Source organism: Podarcis gaigeae (assembly GCF_964106915.1).
Source record: "Podarcis gaigeae genome assembly, chromosome: 1".
NCBI lineage: Eukaryota > Metazoa > Chordata > Lepidosauria > Squamata > Lacertidae > Podarcis > Podarcis gaigeae.
In genome coordinates, this window is record NC_139678.1 from 127073609 (window position 1) to 127095959 (window position 22351).

Here is a 22351-nt window from a genome sequence, read left to right on the forward strand (position 1 = left end):
TTTTTTTAATCTAGCAGGAGGATTAGTTGAACTATGGACCTGATTCGTTCATCATCAAGTCTCACAAGGAAAAAAACCCACTTACCAGGTATTTAACTGCAATTCAATTTCACAGCTACTGTGGAGAAATTCTTCTACAGGATGTCTTGCCGATTCTGAAAGGGACCAGAAGTTCCCATCAGAATTTACAACAGTCCAATCTCCTAGAATTGCCTAGAAGGAATTGCCTAGAAGGAAAACATTGGCTGGATATTAGTAACTTAAGTCACCTCACTGCTCTAGCTAATCTAGGGACATCCTTTCCTTTTTAATCCGCAGAAACGTAACCAGGACGACTCTTTTTATCAAGGAGAGAACAAAGCTTCTTAACTGTTTTCTCACTGAAAACTTGGCTTGAAACATTATCATTTTTACCTAATTATATTGTACTTTCTTCATTTGGAAACCCATTCTACCATATGGATAGATCTGATCGCCTGTGTGTGTTTGTTTTTCCAAATCAGTAGCATGAGGCAATGAATAAAGATAATTATATTTAGGTAGCTGTCCTTTGGCAATACACCCATATAGGCGAATAGAAGATCTTCAAGTTCAGAGTCCAAAGAAAGTAAGGCAATCCATTTCTTTGTTAACCAGCAACAACATTAAAGCTGCTACAGAGCTTTCAAACGCTGCTCAGGGTACTGAAACAAATCTACGCCCGTTTAATTATGGGATTCTCTTCAGCTAATCATTACCTCATAATGAAATGGCCTAGGAATAATCCAACTCAAGACACGCAAGGGGCTTCTAGCAATTACTGATCGAAAGACAATTAAAGCATAGCATTCCACAAAGGAGTTATGAAAAGCAGGGTAAAAATATTTTAGGGTTTGGACATTTTAAGATGCAACAGCTATACAAGATTATAAACTGCATTGCTTCAAAGTGTGCTAAGATACTGGGATAAGTGGGAATCTGGGCTTCTGCCCCAAAGGCCTATCCTGATGACATGGCTGGGGATCGGTGTTCATACTGAGGGTAAAACAATCCTATATTCAACACCAGGAATTTCAGAGAATTCTGATGGAAACAGAAATAGTAGTGGAAACGACCAGTTGCTGCTTTTTCGTCCCATGTGTGGAATGGATAGCAATCCAGCAAATATGATCTATATTTATGTTGTATTTTCTTCTCAAAGCAACTGACAATTATAAACGCTTACATAATATAAAATACTTTTTAAAAAAATTTTTGTCTACAATAAGATTCCTCACCCTTTTAATTCCCTCCCTCCGTTTATACTTAGGACAGTGCTAAATGCCCATTTCCAGATTGTGTATCTATGTATGGCATGTCTGGTGTAGGGGCCATGTATCATTTGAAATAGAAGCATCAACCAATGTTTCCAATTTTCTGCATTTCCAAGACTTTTTAAGTAGCTGGTTAGGATCTCGCTCAGAAGGTTTGAGACAGAGAAATAATCCTGAAAAAACAATTTGAGAAAAATGAAAACAAAATTTCAAAATTATGCTTTATCTCTCTCATGAGAGATTTCTTGGTATAATTTTGACAATTTGAGTCAAGATCTTTTCTCTGTCTCAAGCCTTCTGGGTGAGCTTTCCAGCTGTTTAAAAAGTCTTGGAAATGCACAAGGAGAACCCAACTCCTCTCTCATTTGAGCCAGAGATTTAACCTGGTTGTTAGAAATCCAGTCCATAAATCTCAATGCCAACTGGGTAATCAACTTACAGTACCATTTTTATTAAATTGTGGGTGGAATAAAATGGAGGTAATGGGGGAAGTTGATGGGAACCAATAACTTTTAAGTACGTATGGTACCTTCCACAGAGCTGTAACTCACAAATTTTTAACAGAAAACCACCTTGGAGTGATTAGCGAATAGCACCCAAATGGAATTTGTATTAATTGCCACAAAAGAAATGACAGAATTATTCTTTATTATGAAAATTGCTCCATTTACAGCCACCGATCCCACCATATATATTTTTTTTAATAAAGGAGCTACACAAAAGCCATGATTCAGATTTCCAGAAGTTATCAGCATTGTCTGTATTAACTTGTTAATTCAACTAGAATATTTTTCACATCTCCCACATCTGTGACAGACATAGTGAAGGACAGCACCTGTTTTATCCAAGATGTCAGCTAACAATATCCACATACACCAAAGGAAAAGTCACAAGAACAATGGCATGACTGTTTTGTGGCTCTCTTCTTTAAACAATACTTCAACAAAAAATAACATTTGAACAAAAAAAAAAGTGTTTCCTTCCACCGAGCAGGCAAAACAGAAGACTCAAGGTCCCTGCATACTAAGCCAACATCTCAGGCATGACCAAGCATATACGTATTCCGACAGACCACATTGCTAGCCTTCTGTAATCTGTGTAATGTAACTGCTCCAGTCACATGAATTGTATACTCAGTACATCTTAAGTCTTGGATTGCCATAGAAGAAGTAGGAAAGCCATGAGTTCTGTAGACAGATCTTAGTGGATACTCAGACCCAGGCAGTTTAACTTAGAAAGACACTGTGTGGTTCCATAGTGCACCTCAATCCTCGGGAAGCTCAGACAGTCTCTATCAAGTAGCATACTTCCGGACTATGCTTTTATATGAATTCCATGTAGATGCCACACTACACATTGCTTTTGTGAAGAGATGGGAGAAAAACACTTTGCCACTTTGAAAGGCAAATATTTTTTCTCTGAGAGCTGCCTTGAAAACCTTATTTTTGCTTCTTATAGATTTTCTTTCCCCCCCACTGATATTGGCCTCTGCTTTTTCTCTTTTTTAAAGGCCTCAGAACTGCATCCACCGCATAAAGATTCTCAGTCCATCGTAAGTGCATTTCTGTGAAGAAGACTAAAGCTGTGTTCATCGGTGTCTTCTATATTTAGGTGAATTATTTAGGTGAGCTTCTCGTGTTGAATCTGGTAATAACATGCCTGCAAATAAGGTTTTTTTAAAAAATGACAATTAGCATTCTTTTAAGTGGGTTGGATCCAGATTAAGCTACTTTATTATTTAACAGGATTTACAATGGTACCTCGGGTTACATACGCTTCAGGTTACAGACTCCGCTAACCCAGAAATAGTACCTCAGGTTAAGAACTTTGCTTCACGATGAGAACAAAAATCGTGCGACGGTGGTGTGGCAGCAGCAGGAGGCCCCATTAGTTAAAGTGCTGCTTCAGGTTAAGAACAGTTTCAGGTTAAAAATGGACCTCCAGAACGAATTAAGTACGTAACCAGAGGTACCACTGTATATACATCTTAATCATCAAAACCTTTAAGATGTTTACATGAAATACAATATTACCAATAAAGTCAGTTATCAGCAAGTTAGCACAGCTTTGTGGTTTTCAGATTTCCTAGTTAGCAGCTATTGCTGATTACAAAGATTAAGGACTATAGGTAAGGATGTTGTATTTGTGATCAAAGCAGGTGAGAGATCTGACTGGTAGTTCAAACAAGTCTAAATATAAATGGTGTATAAAGAAAAAAAAAGATAAAACAATTAATGTCTTCAATAAGGATATTATTTATAGGCTTGCCTTCAGAGTAGTGAACATAATGCCTTGCTCCCCATGTTGGAGATATGGATCCATGAGGTCCTCAATCAAATGCACTTCAGAACCCAAATTCCTGATCCTGCCACAAAAAGGGAACAGCTGTTTAAGTCAACCAGCCACTATTTCGCAAGACTTCACCAAGAGTACAGAGTGCACACCTAAAGTAAATGTAAAGGTAAAAGGACTCCTGACCATTAGGTGCAGTCGTGACTGACTCTGGAGTTGCAGCGCTCATCTCGCTTTATTGGCCGAGGGAGCCGCCGCACAGCTTCCGGGTCATGTGGCCAGCATGACTAAGCCACTTCTGGCGAACCAGAGCAGCACACAGAAACGTCGTTTACCTTCCCGCCGGAGCAGCACCTATTTATCTACCTGCACTGGTGTGCTTTCGAACTGCTAGGTTGGCAGGAGCAGGGACTGAGCGACGGGAGCTCACCCCGTCGCGGGGATTCGAACCGCGACCTTCTGATTGGCAATTCCTAGGCTTCGTAGTTTAACCCACAGCGCCACACACGTCCCATACGCCACCCACCTATCACCATTGAAATACAAAAGGCAGGGTAACAAGATAGCTATTCCCCAGAGCAAAGGTATTACCCCCCCCCCTCATGTAACAGATGAAGAAGTATTGTTCTACTGCCATTGGATCAGAGCCAACAGTGGTGTTATCTCAGCCCCATGTAATCAATAATATGTGAGTGGGACACACTGATTTAGTCCACTTAGACCCAGAACTTTGTTTAATTAAGCATTTCACCTATCTTGGCTCAGTTGCCAGAACATAAGATTCTTAATCTCAGGGTCATGGGTTAGAGCTTGACTTTGGACAAAAGATTTCTGCATTACAGGGGTTTGGACTAGATGTCCCTTGTGGTCCCTTCCAATTCTACAATTCTATGATTCTATGAGTATTCATTGCAATTGCAAATGACAAGATTCACTGCATTTGCAAAAATTAAACAGCTGCCCACCTGGCTCGTAGCACCACATACAGAAAAACAGGAAACAAATCATCCATCGACCAAAGGAAATCCTCATGAAGACTCTCAAGGACGCTCTGTGAGATTTCCTCAAAAGTCTGCTGGATCACCTTCAGTTTGTCAGCAGGTGTAAAAGTTGTACTATTAGGAAGACATTTTTTTTAAAAAAGCAAAATTAAAGCAATCATGATGCTGGCAAGGCAAATTCTTGAAAGATTTCAATAAGGCGGTAAAAGAGTTGCGAGCGAATTCTGTTTTACCCCATTCTCTAACAAGAAAATCAAACACACAACCCAAGTTTCCACTTTGAAGAAAACAGTAGTTTCTGATACCTTGATGCACACAAAGGATTTACCTATACAGAGAGGAAGCTGTCAAAAAGCCAGTACAAGAGAACTGCACCTTTTAATTTGGCACATAAATGAAAGCAAGAAATAGGCCAAAGAACGAAACTCTGGTGCTTTTCATACGCTTTGGACTACAACTCCCATCAACCTTATCCATAGTGGCCAATGATCAGGGATGTTGGAAGTGGCAGTCCAAAATATCTAGAGGGCTCCAGTTGGAAAAGGCTGCTCTACACAGTGACACATTAAATTGTGATACATTATATGCTTCCAGCTCACTCGGCAGTAAGTCTCTCTGTGTACAATGGGGCTTAAAGGTAAAGGTAAAGGGACCCCTGACCATTAGGTCCTGTCGTGGCCGACTCTGGGGTTGCGGCGCTCATCTCGCTTTATTGGCCGAGGGAGCCGGCATACAGCTTCCTGGTCATGTGGCCAGCAGGACTAAACCGCTTCTGGCGAACCAGAGCAGCGCACGGAAACACCGTTTACCTTCCCACTGGAGCGGTACCTATTTATCTACTTGCACTTTGACGTGCTTTCAAACTGCTAGGTTGGCAGGAGCAGAGACTGAGCAACGGGAGCTCACCCGTCGTGGGGATTTGAACCTTCTTATTGGTCCTAGGCTCTGTGGTTTAATCCACAGCGCCACCTGCGTCCCTCACAACGGGGCTTGCTTCCTAGCAAATGCGTTACCACCGAAGCCTAAGACCACAATCCTCAGATCACCAAGTGGAAGTAGCGCTACTGACTAGGACCCAGAAAAAGACAGGACAATAAAGAGTCAATGTTCAAGATTACCTGATCTGTTGTAAGCACTCCACTGCTGAAGCAAAACATGCATCTTTTGTGTTTGGCAATACCTAAGCATAAGAATGAAAACCTATGATTATGATTTCTAACAGTGTCTTGGATAGAATAATTCAACACACCAATTTCAGAAGTAATCAGAGATGCTGGATTATGACTGCAATAAATTTCAACTTCTAGAGCACCACAATAGTTCAGTTTCTGCATGAATTCCAGTTTCGAGAAGGCTACTTCAAATGGGGGTGGGGAGATGATATTTTCAACAGTAAACATCAGGGCTGTGAGATTTATAGGGATGCTTGAGGAATTTGATTTCTGTGAACTGCAGTGCAAACAGACCCGATCCTCACCTCCCAGATTAATGTTCCGATTAGAATGTTATTATATGTGACATAAGTAAAGTTTCAATTCTGAACACCTCTGAATTTAGTTACTCAATTATTGGTTTTGGGGGTGGGGGTGGATAGTGTTTTCAGATGCATAAGTTAGGATAAAACATATTTTAGCCATGAGTACATTGTGAGAATTTTTAAATTTTTATTTTATGATAAAATATGTACTGTATTCTGATTGTAGGATTTTTTAAAATTGTGTCCCTACTTCTATATCGTCACTATATTAAAAATAGAATTAAAGTTGTGATTCTGGCCATGTGTAAATTTGATCAATTAAAATGAAAGAAGAGGATCAACTTGAACAATTATCTAGTTAGTGATGGACATCTGCGCTTGAGAAATGCAACTCTCAAAATCCTTCAGTGAATATTATCATCTTACAAAATACTTTGGGTCCCCATTTTATGAGAACCAAGCCATGACATAACTGTGGCTGGGAATATCAAGTTGGTGACATGCTACTGCCTTTCTGAGCCATGTCCAAAAATCTCAGCTTCATCATGGTTGCACACTGGTGCTCTACAGACGCAAGCAGTCAGGATGGGCACAAAATGATATCATCAGGCTGTGCTGGCCCAAAGGCACCTAGTCTGCAAAACGAGCCAGTGTGGTGTAGTGGTTAAGAGCAGTAGTCTCGTAATCTGGGGAACCGGGTTCGCGTCTCCGCTTCTCCACATGCAGCTGCTGGGTGACCTTGGGCTAGTCACACTTCTCTGAAGTCTCTCAGCCCCACTCACCTCACAGAGTGTTTGTTGTGGGGGAGGAAGGGAAAGGAGAATGTTAGCCGCTTTGAGACTCCTTCGGGTAGTGATAAAGCGGAATATCAAATCCAAACTCTTCTTCTTTCTCACTTTCTCCCTGTTTAGCAACAGCACTGTAGCCTGCCTCTGGTGTGCATAATGTACCAACTGGACACGTGCACTTTATAAATTCCATACGGAAGGATTATTGCTTTTGCTTTAATAGAGAAAGTGCAACTTAACCACATGCAGAATATGAACATAAAAGGAAACCACAGAAAGCCTCCACCCAAATCAATGAATAATTAGATTGTACTGTATCTTTTAAAGAAGCAATGATTTGGGGATCATTTTAAAAAAATCACTTAAGTGAAATAATGTCAGGAAAGATAACGATAAATATTACATGTCCTTGGAGCCATGCATCTAGAAGAACTGTACACTGTAAACTGTAAAAATGATTGACATATAAATGTCAAGTGCTAACCAAAACAGCAATGTATTAAAACTGACACACACAGTGACTGCAGTCTAGCTTTATTCAACTCAAAGGCTATCAAAGATATGCAGTTAAGAGCACTCCAGATGAAATATAGAATACCTTTTTATTTTCACCAAGAATACAGGTTTTCGTTGGCCAAAATTTCCTGAAAGAAGTACCATGAGTATAGTTAATTATTTTCCTATCAGGGAAGAAAGGATGTTAAACAAAAGAACTTGTTTTCTAACACACTTCCTTACAAATATATAACTGAGGTTTCAGGTTCTTAGCATAGTGGAATTTCCTCATATATCTGGATCAGTCAACTGAGGGGATCAAAGCAAAAACTTTTTGGCTCATCTTAATGCAAGCTTCCTGGACCTGGTGCCCTCCAGATGCCATTGGACTGGAACTTCCACTGATGCTGCTGGGAGTTGCTGTCTGAAACATCTGGGAGGACACCAGGTTGGGGAAGGTTGGCTTAAGAGCAAAGATGAGTTAAGTGAAGAATGCACATTTCTTTGTGGCATGGCCATAAGAAAACCAGCCTTCTGCCCAAAAGACTTTGGAAAGCTCTAAATCTCCTTTGTGAGAGGTGACAATTAATCCCCTGACAGTAACAAACAGGAAATAATTACAGTGGTACCTCGGGTTACATATGCTTCAGGTTGCATATGTGTTAAAAGTATTACTGTATTCTTCGCACCATAGGGCGCACCGTACCATAGGGCGCACCTAGTTTTGGGAGGCAGAAAACAAGAAAAAATTATTCTGAACCCCAGAAGCCAGAACAGCAAGAGGGATCTGGCTTCTGGGATACCGTGTGGCTGTTCTGGCTTCTGGGGTAACCGCGCCAAGCCTCTTCAGGGCAGCGGGATGAAGGCTCCCCCTGCCCAAAGAGGCTGTGCAGGGCTAAAGCAGAAGCCAGGACAGACGCGTTGCTCAAGGGGCGCTGCGCCTTCTCTCTCTCTCTGTGCAGCACCCCTGTGTGCTGCACAGAGAGGGAGAAGGTGCAGCGCCCTTCAGCAAAGCTGGAGAAGGAACAGAAGGAGACCCTTCTGTTCCTCCTCCGGCTTCGCTGGACAGGCGCGTTGCTCAAGGGGCGCTGCGCCTTCTCTCTCTCTCTGCGCGCCTCTCCTTCACAGGAGAGGCGCTGCGCAGAGAGGGAGAAGGCGCAGCGCCCTTCAGCAAAGCTGGAGAAGAAACAGAAGGAGACCCTTCTGTTCCTCCTCCGGTTTCCAGGACAGGCGTGTCGCCACGAAGCCAAGGAGCCTGCATTCGCTCCATAGGACGCACACATATTTCCCCTTCATTTTTGGAGGGGGGAAAGTGCGTCCTATAGAGCGAAAAATACAGTAGTTGGTTGCTCGAGAGCAATCAGGCAATAAGCTTCAATAGTCTGTTTTAAAAGGTTTCTTATTGATGATGAAAACCGTTAGAATGAAGAGCGCCTCTATTCTGTGGCGGTCCTTAAACCTTCCCCAGCAGAGTAGTTTTTTGACGCCCAGTCTGCGCCTCCCCACTCTGCGTGGAAGCCTACTGCGCAAGGAGGGCGTGGGTAACGGAGGACCTCTCTCCTCCCTGCTTTGCCCAGGCAAGGTGTCCTGGCACCGCCTCGCCTCCTCCGAGCCCTGCATCTCCTCTCCACTGGAGGCGTGGTTGCGTTCCTCCGCTGAGGAGATGCTGCTTCCCACGATCTTTGGGGGCTCTCTGTAATCCATCCGGCTTTCCCCCTCTCGCCCCTGGGCCGATGGCAGTTCCCTGACAATACGCTTCAGGTTACAGACTCTGCTAACCCAGAAATAGTACCACGAGTTAAGAACTTTGCTTCGGGATGAGAACAGAAATTGTGCTCCGGCGGCAGCAGGAGGCTCCATTAGCTAAAGTGGTGCTTCAGTTTCAGGTTAAGAACGGACCTCCGGAACGAATTAGGTACATAACCCAAGGTACCACTATACTGCATTCTCTAGCCAGGAGAAACACATTGAAGCATGCTTACATTTGCACCCCCAAAAAGCTCAACAGAGCCATGTCTGGTTGTTTGTTCAGACGCAGGACACACTCCCAGTAAACATCTTCCTCTCGCTCATTGTCTAAGGCATACAGCATGAACAAAGGGGGGTAGAGTCGCGGTAGCAACACAGGAAGCAGCAACCCAGAGCTTGTGACCACATAGCTGAAAAACACAAAATGAAGGAAGAGCTTTGGATGAACGAGGGGCAGCTCACAGAAATCTTTATTATACGGCTCAGCTCTCCTCAACCTGTCCTATCTTCCTTTTCTTTTTTTAAAATACTTTTATTTTGCTTTAAACAAATTGTTGGGGTTCCAAGGGAAATGCCTCCCTGCTCGGCTGTGAAGCCTTGCTTTTGATGCCAAAATAAACTTTATCTGTCCAGAGTGACACTCTCCCGTGTCTTGCTCATTCACTGGCAGAATCTGTGAGTGGGCGGTTCTTAAACATTCCCCAGCCAAGTAGTTTCTTGATGCCCAGTCTGCGCCTCCCCTCTTGGTGCGAAAGCTTATTGCGCAAGGAGGGTGTGGGTAACGGAGGACCTCTCTCCTCCCCGCTTTGCCCAGGCACCGCCTCACCTCCTCTGAGCCCTGAACCTCCTCTCCACTGGAGGTGTGGTTACTCTCCGCCGCTGAGGAGGAGCTGCTTCCCACAATCTTTGGGGGCTCTCTGTAATCCCTCCGGCTTTTCCCCTCTCCCCCCTGAGCAGATGGCAGTTCCCTGACACAAATACATATAAATATAGAGAACCAAAATTACAAAAGAAAATTCCTTAGTAATAATAATAATAATGAAAAAAGCTAAAAATCTACAAAAAATATCAAAGTACATGGTGTAAAACATAAGTCATAATGGGAAAGAAAAAAGAAAAAGGAAAGAAGAAGAATGAGGGGAAAAAGAAAAAGGAAAAAAGAAGGGGGAAAAAGAGAGGAAGATGAGCCAAAACAAGAAGGCTTATCTATTGTACGCTTCCGTCAGGGTCACAACAGATCATTTATTCTTATCAATTCTCTCTATCTGCATTCCAAAGAATCCTTCATCTTGGTATCAGGGAACATTTGTCTATGCGGTATCATTCTAAACATAACCAGGTCTTTATTGTTGAACTCTCATCCCCTAGATAATTATCAACACATGTTGAGGAAAGGCAACCAGCCCAAGGAATGGTGGGTGGGTGTGATAGGAAATTCACTCCCCAAACTTTCTGCTCCTATTTCCACAAAGAGCAATCCCCTCTTCAGTTCTTAAGCTCCTGAGCAGCTTAAATGTTTGCCCATGTTGGATGACATCACAGCCCCTAAATATGGAACAACTGTGTTCCATATTTGTGTGTGAGGAACAACTGACACTATGAGGTGTGCACATGCACACACGGAGCTCAGGAATATCAGCACAGCAAGGGAGGACTAGTCTGTCAATTTTTAATTGAAAGAATCAATTAGGCCTAGGATTAAATTGGGATTAAATTTATAAATAAGAAAATGCACGATAAGGAAAGTGATGCAATATGATTATGACTGTGATTTGGTTTTTTGAAATATTGATATTGGAAACTGCTACAGATAATTACTAAGAAATTCAGACGGAAGAGACTCGAGGAAGCTGAATACTATGTTTATGAAGATGGATGGTACTTAATTGTAATTAATTAAGTGGCATTATGCTGTATTGTATGTTCTTATTTTTTTTCATTTTTTCTCTTTTTTCTGTTCTCTTTTTTTGTTTTTGTTACTGTTAATTCTTTTGTATTATGCTTATTTACTGAAAATAATAAATATTATTTGGGGGGGGGAGAAAAAAAAGGGGAGGACTAGTCTGGCCCTAGCCATTGATGAGAGAAGGAGCAGCTGTGGAGAGCTTCCTCCCTGATCCTACCACCCCATGTCAAGCATTTCTAAACAGATTTTTATCTACATACCCTGGTTCCGGAGATTCCGGCCTGGAGTCATTTTTTCCACTACAGAATGATCTCCTTCCTTTGGTCTCAGTCACCAAAAGTGGGATTGAACTGCCCTCTTCAGGAAGATCAGGGAACAGGAATCTTAAAACCAAAACGTGTGTAAAATTAACCACAACTCACCAAACTGTGTCAAAAATTCTTAACAAGGGTTGTTGTAACCATTTTTTCAAATATAATTCTCTTCGAATAATTCTCTTCGATTTTCTTTTTTGCAGGGGAACCTAGCAACAAGTCAACAGCTGCTGGATGATCAGCTTTTCTGCACAAATACATTTCTTTATGCATGTTTGTTAAAAGAGAAAGGTGGAAGTATAAAGGTTTTACACTAAATGAGAGACAAAGTTCATTGGTTTTTTCTTACCTGACTAGCTGGAAGATGCGTTTGAGGTAGGATTTAATTTCCCTGACTGCTTCCTGCAACAGCCGCCGATTAGCTCCCACGCCTACATACGTCATTCGGTATACAGCAACTAGGGTCTCAACAAGTTTTCCTAAAGGATGCAGGGGAGTATCACACGCCTAAAAAGAAAAGAGTCAGAGAATTAGGTGACTACATAAAGAAGCAGAGTCTTGATTGCAACACTCATATTTATTTAAGGCTCTTCTTTTAAAGCAATGGCAGTTCAAACAATATACATAACCTACCCATCTTATGGGACGTGGGTGGCGCTGTGGGTTAAACCACAGAGCCTAGGACTTGCCGATCAGAAGGTCGGCGGTTCGAATCCCCGCAACGGGGTGAGCTCCCGTTGCTCGGTCCCTGCTCCTACCCACCTAGCAGTTCGAAAGCACGTCAAAGTGCAAGTAGATAAATAGGTACCGCTCCAGCAGGAAGGTAAACGGCGTTTCCGTGCGCTGCTCTGGTTCGCCAGAAGTGGCTTAGTCATGCTGGCCACATGACCCGGAAGCTGTATGCCAGCTCCCTCGGGCAATAGAGCGAGATGAGCGCCGCAACCCCAGAGTTGGTCACGACTTGACCTAATGGTCAGGGGTCCCTTTATCTTTACCTTACCCATCTTATAGAAAAGAAGAACATTTACTCTACAATATTAGAGTACAGTTAGATTAGCCTCAACCAGAGCCAGGGTCTTTACAACTGTGGCTCCGGCCTGGTGGAAGGCTCTGTCTCATGAGACCAGGGCCCTGCAGGATCTGATTTCTTTCTGCAGGGCCTGTAAGACAGAGTTGTTCCACCTGGCCTTAGGCTTGGAGTCAATTTGATTCCCTCGCCCTCTTTCTTTTTTCCTTTCTCCTCCTGTGATGAGGCTGCATTTTAATATTTTAATGTTGTATTTTAATCTTGTTTTTAAGTTGTATTCATTCAACTTGTTTTTATTATTGCTTGTTAGCCACCCTGAGCCCGGCCTTAGCTGGGGAGAGCGGGGTATAAATAAAATTTATTATTATTGTTGTTGTTGTTATCAATGCTCTAGTCTAGTACATGGGTAGGCAAACTAAGGCCCGGGGGTCAGATCTGGCCCAATTCTACATGAGCAGAATGTGTGCTTTTATTTAAAATGCATCTCTGGGTTATTTGTGGGGCATAGGAATTTGTTCATTATTTTTCTTTAAAATATAGTCCGGCCCTTCACAAGGTCTAAAGGACAGTGGACCGGCCCCCTGCTGAAAAAGTTTGCTGACCCCTGCTCTAGTATCATCTGAAAATTATACCAAAGACTGCAATCTGTAGGAGTTTATAGAAGAGCTGGGGGAAGAACTGGAAATAGTGCTCTTACAAATTTATTATTTGTGGAAAAAATCCTCACTTTATAGTAGGAATGCATGCAGTTCCCGTTTACTGAACACAATGTGTTCCCTGCTTGCACCCCAGCTTATAGATAAGAACTTATTTAACAACAGTCACAATACCTTTATGAGATATTTCTTAATGTTGTCGTATTTTTCGAGTGTGAAGGCACCAACGTGTTTTGGAATGAACTCCAAGCTCTCCAAAGTTTGCGCATGAGATCTACTTAACAGTTCTGGGCTGCAACAATGGAAGCGATAGAGTTATAAGCTATATAGGAAACATGCATAGGTCAAGTAGCTACAAACCAACCAACTGTAAAGAGCTAAATAATAAGAAAGTCTTAAAAAAAACCACACACAAGAAAAAATAATTACAAATCCTGAAAACCAGAGATACTGAAAAATGCAATAAATTATACTAGCAAAATGTTCTTAGCTCTTTCTGTCATCTTACTATTACAGGACCCATGATATCTGCCACACTCATTCCTTCCTCTCTCTCCAGTAACTATACTATTGTTTCCCAATATCCCACAGGTACAGATTTTCTTAAGTGTACAAAAATAATACTTTTCTGCTTCTGTCACAGGGCTGCCCATGTAGATATCTCCCTTCCCTATTTAAAGTACAGGTGAAACTCGGAAAATTAGAATATCATGGAAAAGTTCATTTATTTCAATAATTCAACTTAAAAGGTGAAACTAATATATGAGATAGACTCGTGACATGCAAAACGAGATATGCCAAGCCTTTATTTGTTATAACTGTGAAGATCATGGCATACAACTGATGAAAACCCCAGATTAGCAATCTCAGAAAATTAGAATATTACCGTATTTTTCGCTCTATAACACGCACCTGACCATAACACACACATCGTTTTTAGAGGAGGAAAACAAGGGAAAAAACATTCTGAATGAAACAGTGGATGTATCATTTTTGTGCTTCATGCTGTGGCCACAGACATGTGATCTGATGGTGAATTTGGGCTGACCCAATGCAAAAATCCTGAGAATCCCTGTGCATCCATGGTTTGTAACCACGTTTTTGCACCATTGCAGCCCCAGGCAACAGTGGGTGCGTGATTTTGGGGGGGCAGGCTGTAGCCATGGACATGCTATGTGCTCTGATGGTGAATTTGGGGTGACCCAATGCCAAAATCCTGAGAATCCCTGTGGATCCATGCTTTTTAACCACATTTTTGCACCATTGCAGCCCCAGGCAACAGTGGGTGCGTGATTTTGGGGGGGCAGGCTATAGCCATGGACATGCTATGTGATCTGATGGTGAATTTGGGGTGACCCAATGCCAAAATCCTGAGAATCCCTGTGGATCCATGCTTTTTAACCACATTTTTGCACCATTGCAGCCCCAGGCAACAGTGGGTGCGTGATTTTTTTGGTGCAGGCTGTAGCCATGGACATGCTATGTGATCTGATGGTGAATTTGGGGTGACCCAATGCAAGGATCCTGAGAATCCCTGTGGATCCATGCTTTTTAACCACATTTTTGCACCATTGCAGCCCCAGGCAACAGTGGGTGCGTGATTTTTTTGGTGCAGGCTGTAGCCATGGACATGCTATGTGATCTGATGGTGAATTTGGGGTGACCCAATGCAAAGATCCTGAGGATCCATGCTTTGTAACCACATTTTAAGTGGGGAGCGAAGGAAAAACAAAGAAGGGACATTAGAGGGGTGTGCAGAGAAGCAGCTGGCTAAGAATGCAGGAGAGGGATTTAACGGGAGGGAGGAAAGAAAGGCAAAAGTTTCCCCCCACCCAAGCCAGCCATCTCTCTCTCTCTCTCTCTCTCTCTCTCTCTCTCTCTCTCCCCCTCCCTCCCCCCTCCCTCCCCCTCTCTCTCTCCCTCCCCCTCCCCCCTCTCTCTCTCCCTTCCCCCCTCTCTCTCCCTCTCCCCCAGCAGCACTGGAGCTTGCCTGGAGGGGAGGGGCTTTCCCTGCTCTTTGTTCCGTTTCAGCAAACACAGCAACGAAACAGAGGAGGGTTGGCAGTAAGACCCTGAGGCAGAATGCAGGAAAGCAGCCGCTTCCTCTTTTCAGGTTTCGTTTCTTCGTGCAGCGTGCAGCGCCGCGATTTGATTTTTGCATGATTTTTCGGCTCCAGGGACCACACATTCGCTCTATAACACGCACAGACATTTCCCCTTCCTTTTTAGAAGAAAAAATCTGCGTGTTATAGAAGGAAAAATACGGTAAATGAAATCAGCAAAACAAGGACTGCAAATAGAGCAATATTGGACCTCTGAGAAGTAGAAGCATGCATATGTACTCAGTACTTGGTTTGGGCCCCTTTTGCATCATGACATGACTCCCCAAATCAACACAGACTGTGGAAACTTCACACTGGACTTCAAGCATCTGGCATTGTGTGCCTCCCCATTCTTCCTCCAGACTCTGGGTTCTTGGGTTTCCAAATGAGATGCAAAAGCTGCTCTCACCAGAAAAGAGATTTGGGGAGCAATGTCATCAGCTGGTGTTGGTCCACTGTGCTTCATTAAGTCCAGGGTCAACACAGCCATCTACCAGGAGATTTTGGAGCACTTCATGCTTCTTTCTGCAGACAAGCTATATGGGGATGCTGACTTCATTTTCCAGCAGGACTTTGGCACCTGCCCATACTGCCAAAAGTACCAAAACCTGGCCCATGAGATTACTGTGCTTGGTTGGCCAGCAACCTCGCCTGACCTGAACCCCAAGAGAAAGATGAGAGGCATGAGACCAAGCAATGCAGAAGAGCTGAAGGCTGCTATTGAAGCATCCTGGTCTTCCATAACACCTCAGCAGTGCCACAGGCTGATAGCATCCATGCCTCGCCGCATTGAGGCAGTAATTGATAATATATTAGTTTCACCTTTTAAGTTGAATTATTGAAATAAATGAACTTTTCCACAATATTCTAATTTTCTGAGTTTCACCTGTATGCCACTGTATAATGTACTTGCCTTTAATTCTTGCCAATTGAAATGGCTCTTTCTAGCCATTTGTTCTAACCTGCTGAAAACCTTCATATCTGCTCTGAAACATTTTCTCCGTTTTTACATCCATCTCCTCTCTTAAGAATTTTTTCCTATAGTTTACTAATTTATAAATAATCCTGGGCAGTATGTGATCAACTATGCTAACTAAAGGCTCTGTCTACCACACTAACATTCTGTCAGTACCCAATAGATTCATAAAACACTAGAATTGCAGAAGTTTCCACACACAAAATGGCAGATTTTTCACATGTACACTTTTTTTAATGTACACAAATGCTGTGAAACTACATACCATATTTTTTGCTCTATAAGACTCACTTTTTCCCTCCTAAAAAGTAAGGGGAAATGTGTGTGCGTCTTATGGAGCAAATGCAGGCTGCACAGCTATCCCAGAAGCCAGAACAGCAAGAGGGATTGCTGCTTTCACTATGCAGTGATCGCTCTTGCTGTTCTGGCTTCTGAGATTCAGAATATTTTTTTTCTTGTTTTCCTCCTCCAAAAACTAGGTGCGTCTTGTGGTCTGCTGCGTCTTATAGAGCGAAAAATACGGTATATTACAATATATATCCATAGCAAACTTCAGTAAGCTGTTTTTAAAAATCTTAATGTAAATTTAAAATGATGGCGGAACTTCACTTGATATTTTTTTCTGCTGTTTCTTGAAGTACAAGTGTCCCTCACTACTAACCTGTCTTTGTGTTGACGCCGATTGGTTGTCAGGGCAACAGCAATGCTATCCCAAGCTTTCCACCTGTCCCCTTGGCCTGGTTGCTCACAGCCCAGCTGATGCCAGCATTCCTCAAACACCGCCTTCCATTTTTCATCAGCAGGAACAGCAAGGTTTCCAAGCTTCCGCCTGGGGACATTTTAACCGCAAGAATCGCAATTCTCAATGAAATGCCTTAAGAGAGGTGTGGATCAGCAATTTCTCCTAAGAGCATGAAACTAGAGCATTATGGGGTGGTGCAGGGCACAAACATCCCCCCCCCCACTCTTCAACATCTCAAGCTTGCTCTTAATTAATAAGACACATTAGCTAATGTTGGGCCGTCTGACAATTGCTGAAATTGTTTTTATCGTCCATCACCTGGGGGTGTTTCATGGGAGATGATTCATAATTGAATTGTTATTTATTATATCAATAACCAGGACAGTTAATAGTGCCCAAGCTGAAAATATGAGGTGGTAAGGATCAAAGGATTGTGGGATAAAGACCAGAAGCATTATTTTAATAATATCTTACGGTAACTTCAAGGCCTTTGCTTAAAAGCAGAGAATCTGATTCTCTCTATGCTGCATTAGACAAGTGAGCAGCATTAACTATTTCTTAGAAAAAAATCAAGCAATAAATTCTGAACTTAAGACAGCCAACAACCCTCGCTTCAGAGGCACCTGCATACATTTATTCATAGACCCCCTGGTGAGGCAAAAAGCAGCTCCCTAAGAAGTTTGTTAAGTTTGGCAGGGAAGCCTGATTCACAGTCAGATTTGGGCATCAGTGATGTCAAAAGCAATTAACAGCATCATAAATAAAAGCCAAAGCGGGTGGGGCGGGGAGAAATAGAGTCTTATGCTGTCCATAAATATAAAATAGACATACATTTTGTTTAACAATTTAAAAACAACCACAGCTATGTATAATGGGTACTATATGACTTAAAACTGACAGCCACACCAATGCTCTTCAGAGATGACAATCATGTACTGTTGCACAAGTCTGACAGGGACCTATTCCCCAAAAGCATCTCTTTGATGACTTATAAAAATGCCTGAAAACATCCATTATGAATCAAAATGGGCTGTGCAGTCCAACCACGGCACAGATGCATTTCCAGTTCTGTTTATGTGTATGTATATGTGTGTGTGTGTGTGTGTATATATATATATATATATGCAGGTTTTGGTGTCCTCGGGTGTCTTCCCGTGTAAAAGTTGGGGTGTCTAGGCGACGTTTCGACGAGGTCTCACTCGTCATCTTCAGGCTGGTGCTTTCGGCTTCTTGTTACTGGAACAGAGCGGGATCTCAATGTTTGAGTTCCTATAAATACTGTAGAGGGGGTGTGGTGTCTAGCCTCCAATGTTCTGGGCAGAGAGGAAGTTCCCAGGCTAGTGTGCCTTTTCTTCTTTTGTTCCTTAATTACTTGAGGGATACCTTGAGTGATTTCTTGAGTGATATCCTGAGTACCACTTAGGTGGGTCATTAGGTGTGGATTAGTTGCTAAAGTCTTTGTGTCTTGACCTCTTGAACTTTGCCCAGCCACGTACATTGGACAAACAAACAGACGAATAAATGCACGTATCGCAGAACACAAGAATGCCGTCAAAAAAGAAGAAAAAACTTCCTCTCTTTTCCAACACATGAAAGAAACAGGACACGAAATTAATTTTGCAGATTCCAAATTGCTCTTTAACACGGAACATCACCACAAGAGAATAATCATGGAAGCCATCGAGATAGAGAAACACCCTCACAACATGAACAAGCGTGACGACACATCCCGCTTGCCAGACATCTGGAAATTAGCCCTCCCCACAAAAACTGACACCAGATCCAGAGGCACACAGAACGCCAACACCAATCAACCACACCAGACCCAAACCCAGACCCTCTCCACAGATGAATTACTGACACCATCCAGTAGCCAATCCATGGTGGCACCTCCGGATGCTGCACCCCCCTGCAATCCCTACACAGATCTGGCTGACACAAGCCACAAAACCACAGCTCGCCCCTATACACGAAGCCAAGCCAAAGCACAACTAAGTGCAATACAGCCATCTTCTCAGGAAAACTCTTCACAAAGTTCAAGAGGTCAAGACACAAAGACTTTAGCAACTAATCCACACCTAATGACCCACCTAAGTGGTACTCAGGATATCACTCAAGAAATCACTCAAGGTATCCCTCAAGTAATTAAGGAACAAAAGAAGAAAAGGCACACTAGCCTGGGAACTTCCTCTCTGCCCAGAACATTGGAGGCTAGACACCACACCCCCTCTACAGTATTTATAGGAACTCAAACATTGAGATCCCGCTCTGTTCCAGTAACAAGAAGCCGAAAGCACCAGCCTGAAGATGACGAGTGAGACCTCGTCGAAACGTCGCCTAGACACCCCAACTTTTACACGGGAAGACACCCGAGGACACCAAAACCTGCATTCCTGTACCCGTGAAAATCTACGAAAGCAAATATATATATATATATATATATAAAGGTAAAGTTAAGTTCAGTTGTGGACGACTTTGGAGTTGCGACGCTCATCTTGCTTTACAGGCTGAGGGATCCGGAGTTTGTCTGCAGACAGTTTTCCCAGGTCATGTGGCCAGTATGACTAAGCCACTTCTGGCGCAACGGAACACCGAAACCAGAGCAGGGCACGGAAATGCCGTTTACCTTTCTGCCAGAGCGGTACCTATTTATCTACAGTGGTACCTTGGGTTACATACGCTTCAGGTTACAGACTCCGCTAATCCAGAAATAGTACCTTGGGTTAAGAACTATGCTTCAGGATGAGAACAGAAATTGAGTGGCGGTGGGAGGCCCATTAGCTAAAGTGGTGCTTCAGGTTAAGAACAGTTCAGGTTAAGAATGGACCACCGGAACGGATTAAGTACGTAACCAGAGGTACCACTGTACTTGCACTTTTGGGTGTGCTTTTGAACTGCTAGGTTGGCAGGAGCTGGGACCGAGCAATGGGAGCTCACCCTGTCGCGGGGATTCGAACCACCGACCTTCCGATCGGCAAGCCCAAGAGGCTCAGTGGTTTATACCACAGTGCCACCTGCGTCCCACGTTCTGTTTATAGGAACCTCCATTTCTACTGCCTGTCTAAGTGTAGAGGCCCTCACTCTTTAGGTGCCAGTGACCAATTGCAGCCCCCAAAATACAGCTGCTACATTTTCACTTTCTTCACATTGGTCACCAGCTGCTCAGATATCATATAACATACAGAATTTTCACCACTTTTAGCCTTTTCTAAAGAACAAGCATTGTATCTCTTGACCCCATGGTCTTCCAAGCACCTCAGACAAAACCTGTAGTGTTCCACTCAAATCTGAAATCCGCATGAGGACTTGGCAATGACACTGTACTATTCCCCATTGCCTAACCAAGCAGAGGAGCTGGAAATAAACAACTAGAGTTGGGCAAACAAGGCAATATACAGGCTGTGATCTGCAACCTACTTTGCATTCAAATCAGTGCTAGGGCTCAGGTACCATGGCTAGCTACAGACAAAGACACGATACAGTCTAAACAGAAGCCATCTCCCATTCACTCACAGGGTTTTGGGTCGGTCCTTCTCATGATCGTACAAACTGGGTTTGAAGTAGGTTCCAGCAATCTTAATCCCAGATCCCCACTCGCCACTGAAAATACCTTCAATAGTGTCTCCATTTGGCAAAGTCAGTCTTCCCTTTGAAGAAGGGATGGAGGGGAGAGAAGAGAGCAAAAAAAGAATGAAATCACTCATTTTTAAAAACTGCTCTACTCAAAAAAAAAAAAAAAAAAAAGCAACCCCCCAAAATATGATTTACCAACCTTTCCATTAAGGGTCCAATTATCTGAAAACTCTCCTTCATACACCGTGTCATCTTCCGAAAGCAAGACACCAGTCCCCTGCATAAAGCAGTATCACAATCATTACATGTTCTGAATAGTTCACATAAACACAGAGTAGTATTATGGAAGAAAAATGCAGGAAGATGTATATTTTTACAGTAGCCGTAACACAAAGATACAGAACAGTCAATGTGCTGGATCCAAACTTGTCCTTAGCGGGAAGGGCAGAGATCCAGTGGAGACTCATAATGGAAAAAGGTGGAGGAAGGAAGAAGGCAATTTTCACCTATTCCTTTTTCCTTCTGCACTGTCCTCATCAGTCCCCCAACCCTCCAGAGCAGATTTTCATTGGGGTATAGGGGGCTGCGGGAAGAGGAGGGGTAACTAGCAAAAATTGCCTCCTCTGCTCTTCTACCATTGGGAGCACCCCAAGAGAGGAACTGCTCACAGGTAGTCTGGATCCAATCTGGCATAAATGCTACTTTGAAAAAAGGGGGTGAATTTTTATTTTTACACGCTGAGCACCAAAAAACAGGGTAAGGTTAGGGACTGCTCCTTCAACCGTAAGACACTGGTTTGTACAGTACTCACCATCATTTTATTGCTGCTAAAGGCTCCTTCATAATACAGTCCAAACTGTGTAACCACAACACCATTGCCCTGGCCAAGGTCATCTTGCCACATTCCCATATATTTTTCTCCCCTGAAGAAACAAGAAGGGATTAAGGGCCAAAGCAATCTAAATTTTAAGAAATAAGGCTCACCATACAATCTCCTGTTCTGTGACACTCTGACAACTAAACAACAGACATACTACCCTACCAGCTGAGAAGCCTTTTCGGCAATTAATAGGGTCATATCAGAGCTCTATAATGGGTTTGGGGGGAGGGCACAAACTAGTGTACATCTTAACTGCAGTTTATGTATCATTTTCATAAGTTTGCCATTATTATTTTTAATTGTATATTATCGCACTTTTCAGTATTTCCAAAGAGGACTTATATTAAGGTTTATGAAACATGAATGCTGAGCTAAAATATAAGTTAGTAAGTTCAAAGGCAGGTGAGAGATAATTGAGATAATTTATTACGGTCAAATACCAGCTCACATAACATAACACAATAAAAACAGCACTCATAAAGATAAAATATACAATCGGAGCAGATTGCAGCAATAGCTCATGAGTTAAAGCAATAAAGGCAGGTGATTGATTGCTGACATACAAGTTTTAGGTTGCATTCCATGTCATCTTGTTAGTGATTTTATTCAAGTAAACTAGAGGGATAAGCAACTACTTAGCATAAGTTTTTAGAATGCTCAGAATCTATTTACCTTGTGATATCGTCAAATACTCCATATCCAGTCTTCTTATCCATCACCCACTGGCCAATGAACATACTGGGAGAGGTAGATGTCAGTTTCCCACTGCGCAGGAGACCATGCCCATGACGCATGTTATCCTGAAAGCTCCCTTCATACACTTCTCCAGTGGCATAGCTGAAATAAAAGAGTGTTATCTCTCTCCCCCTCTGCGCACAGAAAACAACCTTTTTGGCAGGAATGTGAAAACAGGACTATTTCCAGTGATGAGTTTAAGGGGGGTGGTGGAATGGAGATGTGTCATATTGTGGATTATGTAGTTCTGTGCAAAAAGAGCATGAACAGATATGGTATCACATCTATGCACAGATTGTCGTGTGAAGCAACATGGGCACATGTATATTTCACTGCACGGACACAA

General features: G+C 42.8%; 2 protein-coding genes across 5 annotated transcripts in view; both read right to left on the reverse strand.

The window, feature by feature from the left end:
• MPP4 (MAGUK p55 scaffold protein 4) overlaps positions 1 to 732 on the reverse strand; it is a 42797-nt gene extending 42065 nt beyond the window's left edge. The window contains exon 1 of the mRNA XM_083708818.1: positions 86 to 732. The gene's annotated coding sequence lies outside the window, so the exon portion shown is untranslated. The remainder of the gene's footprint in view (positions 1 to 85) is intronic.
• A 1193-nt stretch (positions 733 to 1925) lies between these two features.
• The window catches only part of ALS2 (alsin Rho guanine nucleotide exchange factor ALS2), a 54725-nt gene continuing 34299 nt past the window's right edge, over positions 1926 to 22351 (reverse strand). For 3 of the 4 annotated variants that reach the window (XM_083703754.1, XM_083703755.1, XM_083703756.1), the window contains 14 exons: positions 21943 to 22107; positions 21202 to 21313; positions 20590 to 20667; positions 20331 to 20464; positions 16737 to 16904; positions 13172 to 13289; positions 11664 to 11821; positions 11261 to 11383; positions 9328 to 9504; positions 7449 to 7494; positions 5704 to 5765; positions 4550 to 4699; positions 3561 to 3657; positions 1926 to 2951 (listed from right to left, as the gene is read on the reverse strand). In XM_083703754.1, the coding sequence (XP_083559880.1) occupies positions 2913 to 2951; positions 3561 to 3657; positions 4550 to 4699; positions 5704 to 5765; positions 7449 to 7494; positions 9328 to 9504; positions 11261 to 11383; positions 11664 to 11821; positions 13172 to 13289; positions 16737 to 16904; positions 20331 to 20464; positions 20590 to 20667; positions 21202 to 21313; positions 21943 to 22107 (1627 nt within the window). In that variant the 3' untranslated portion in view covers positions 1926 to 2912. Of the gene's footprint in view, positions 2952 to 3560; positions 3658 to 4549; positions 4700 to 5703; positions 5766 to 7253; positions 7297 to 7448; positions 7495 to 9327; positions 9505 to 11260; positions 11384 to 11663; positions 11822 to 13171; positions 13290 to 16736; positions 16905 to 20330; positions 20465 to 20589; positions 20668 to 21201; positions 21314 to 21942; positions 22108 to 22351 lie in introns of all 4 variants that reach the window. The other variant, XR_014556400.1, reaches the window with a different exon arrangement.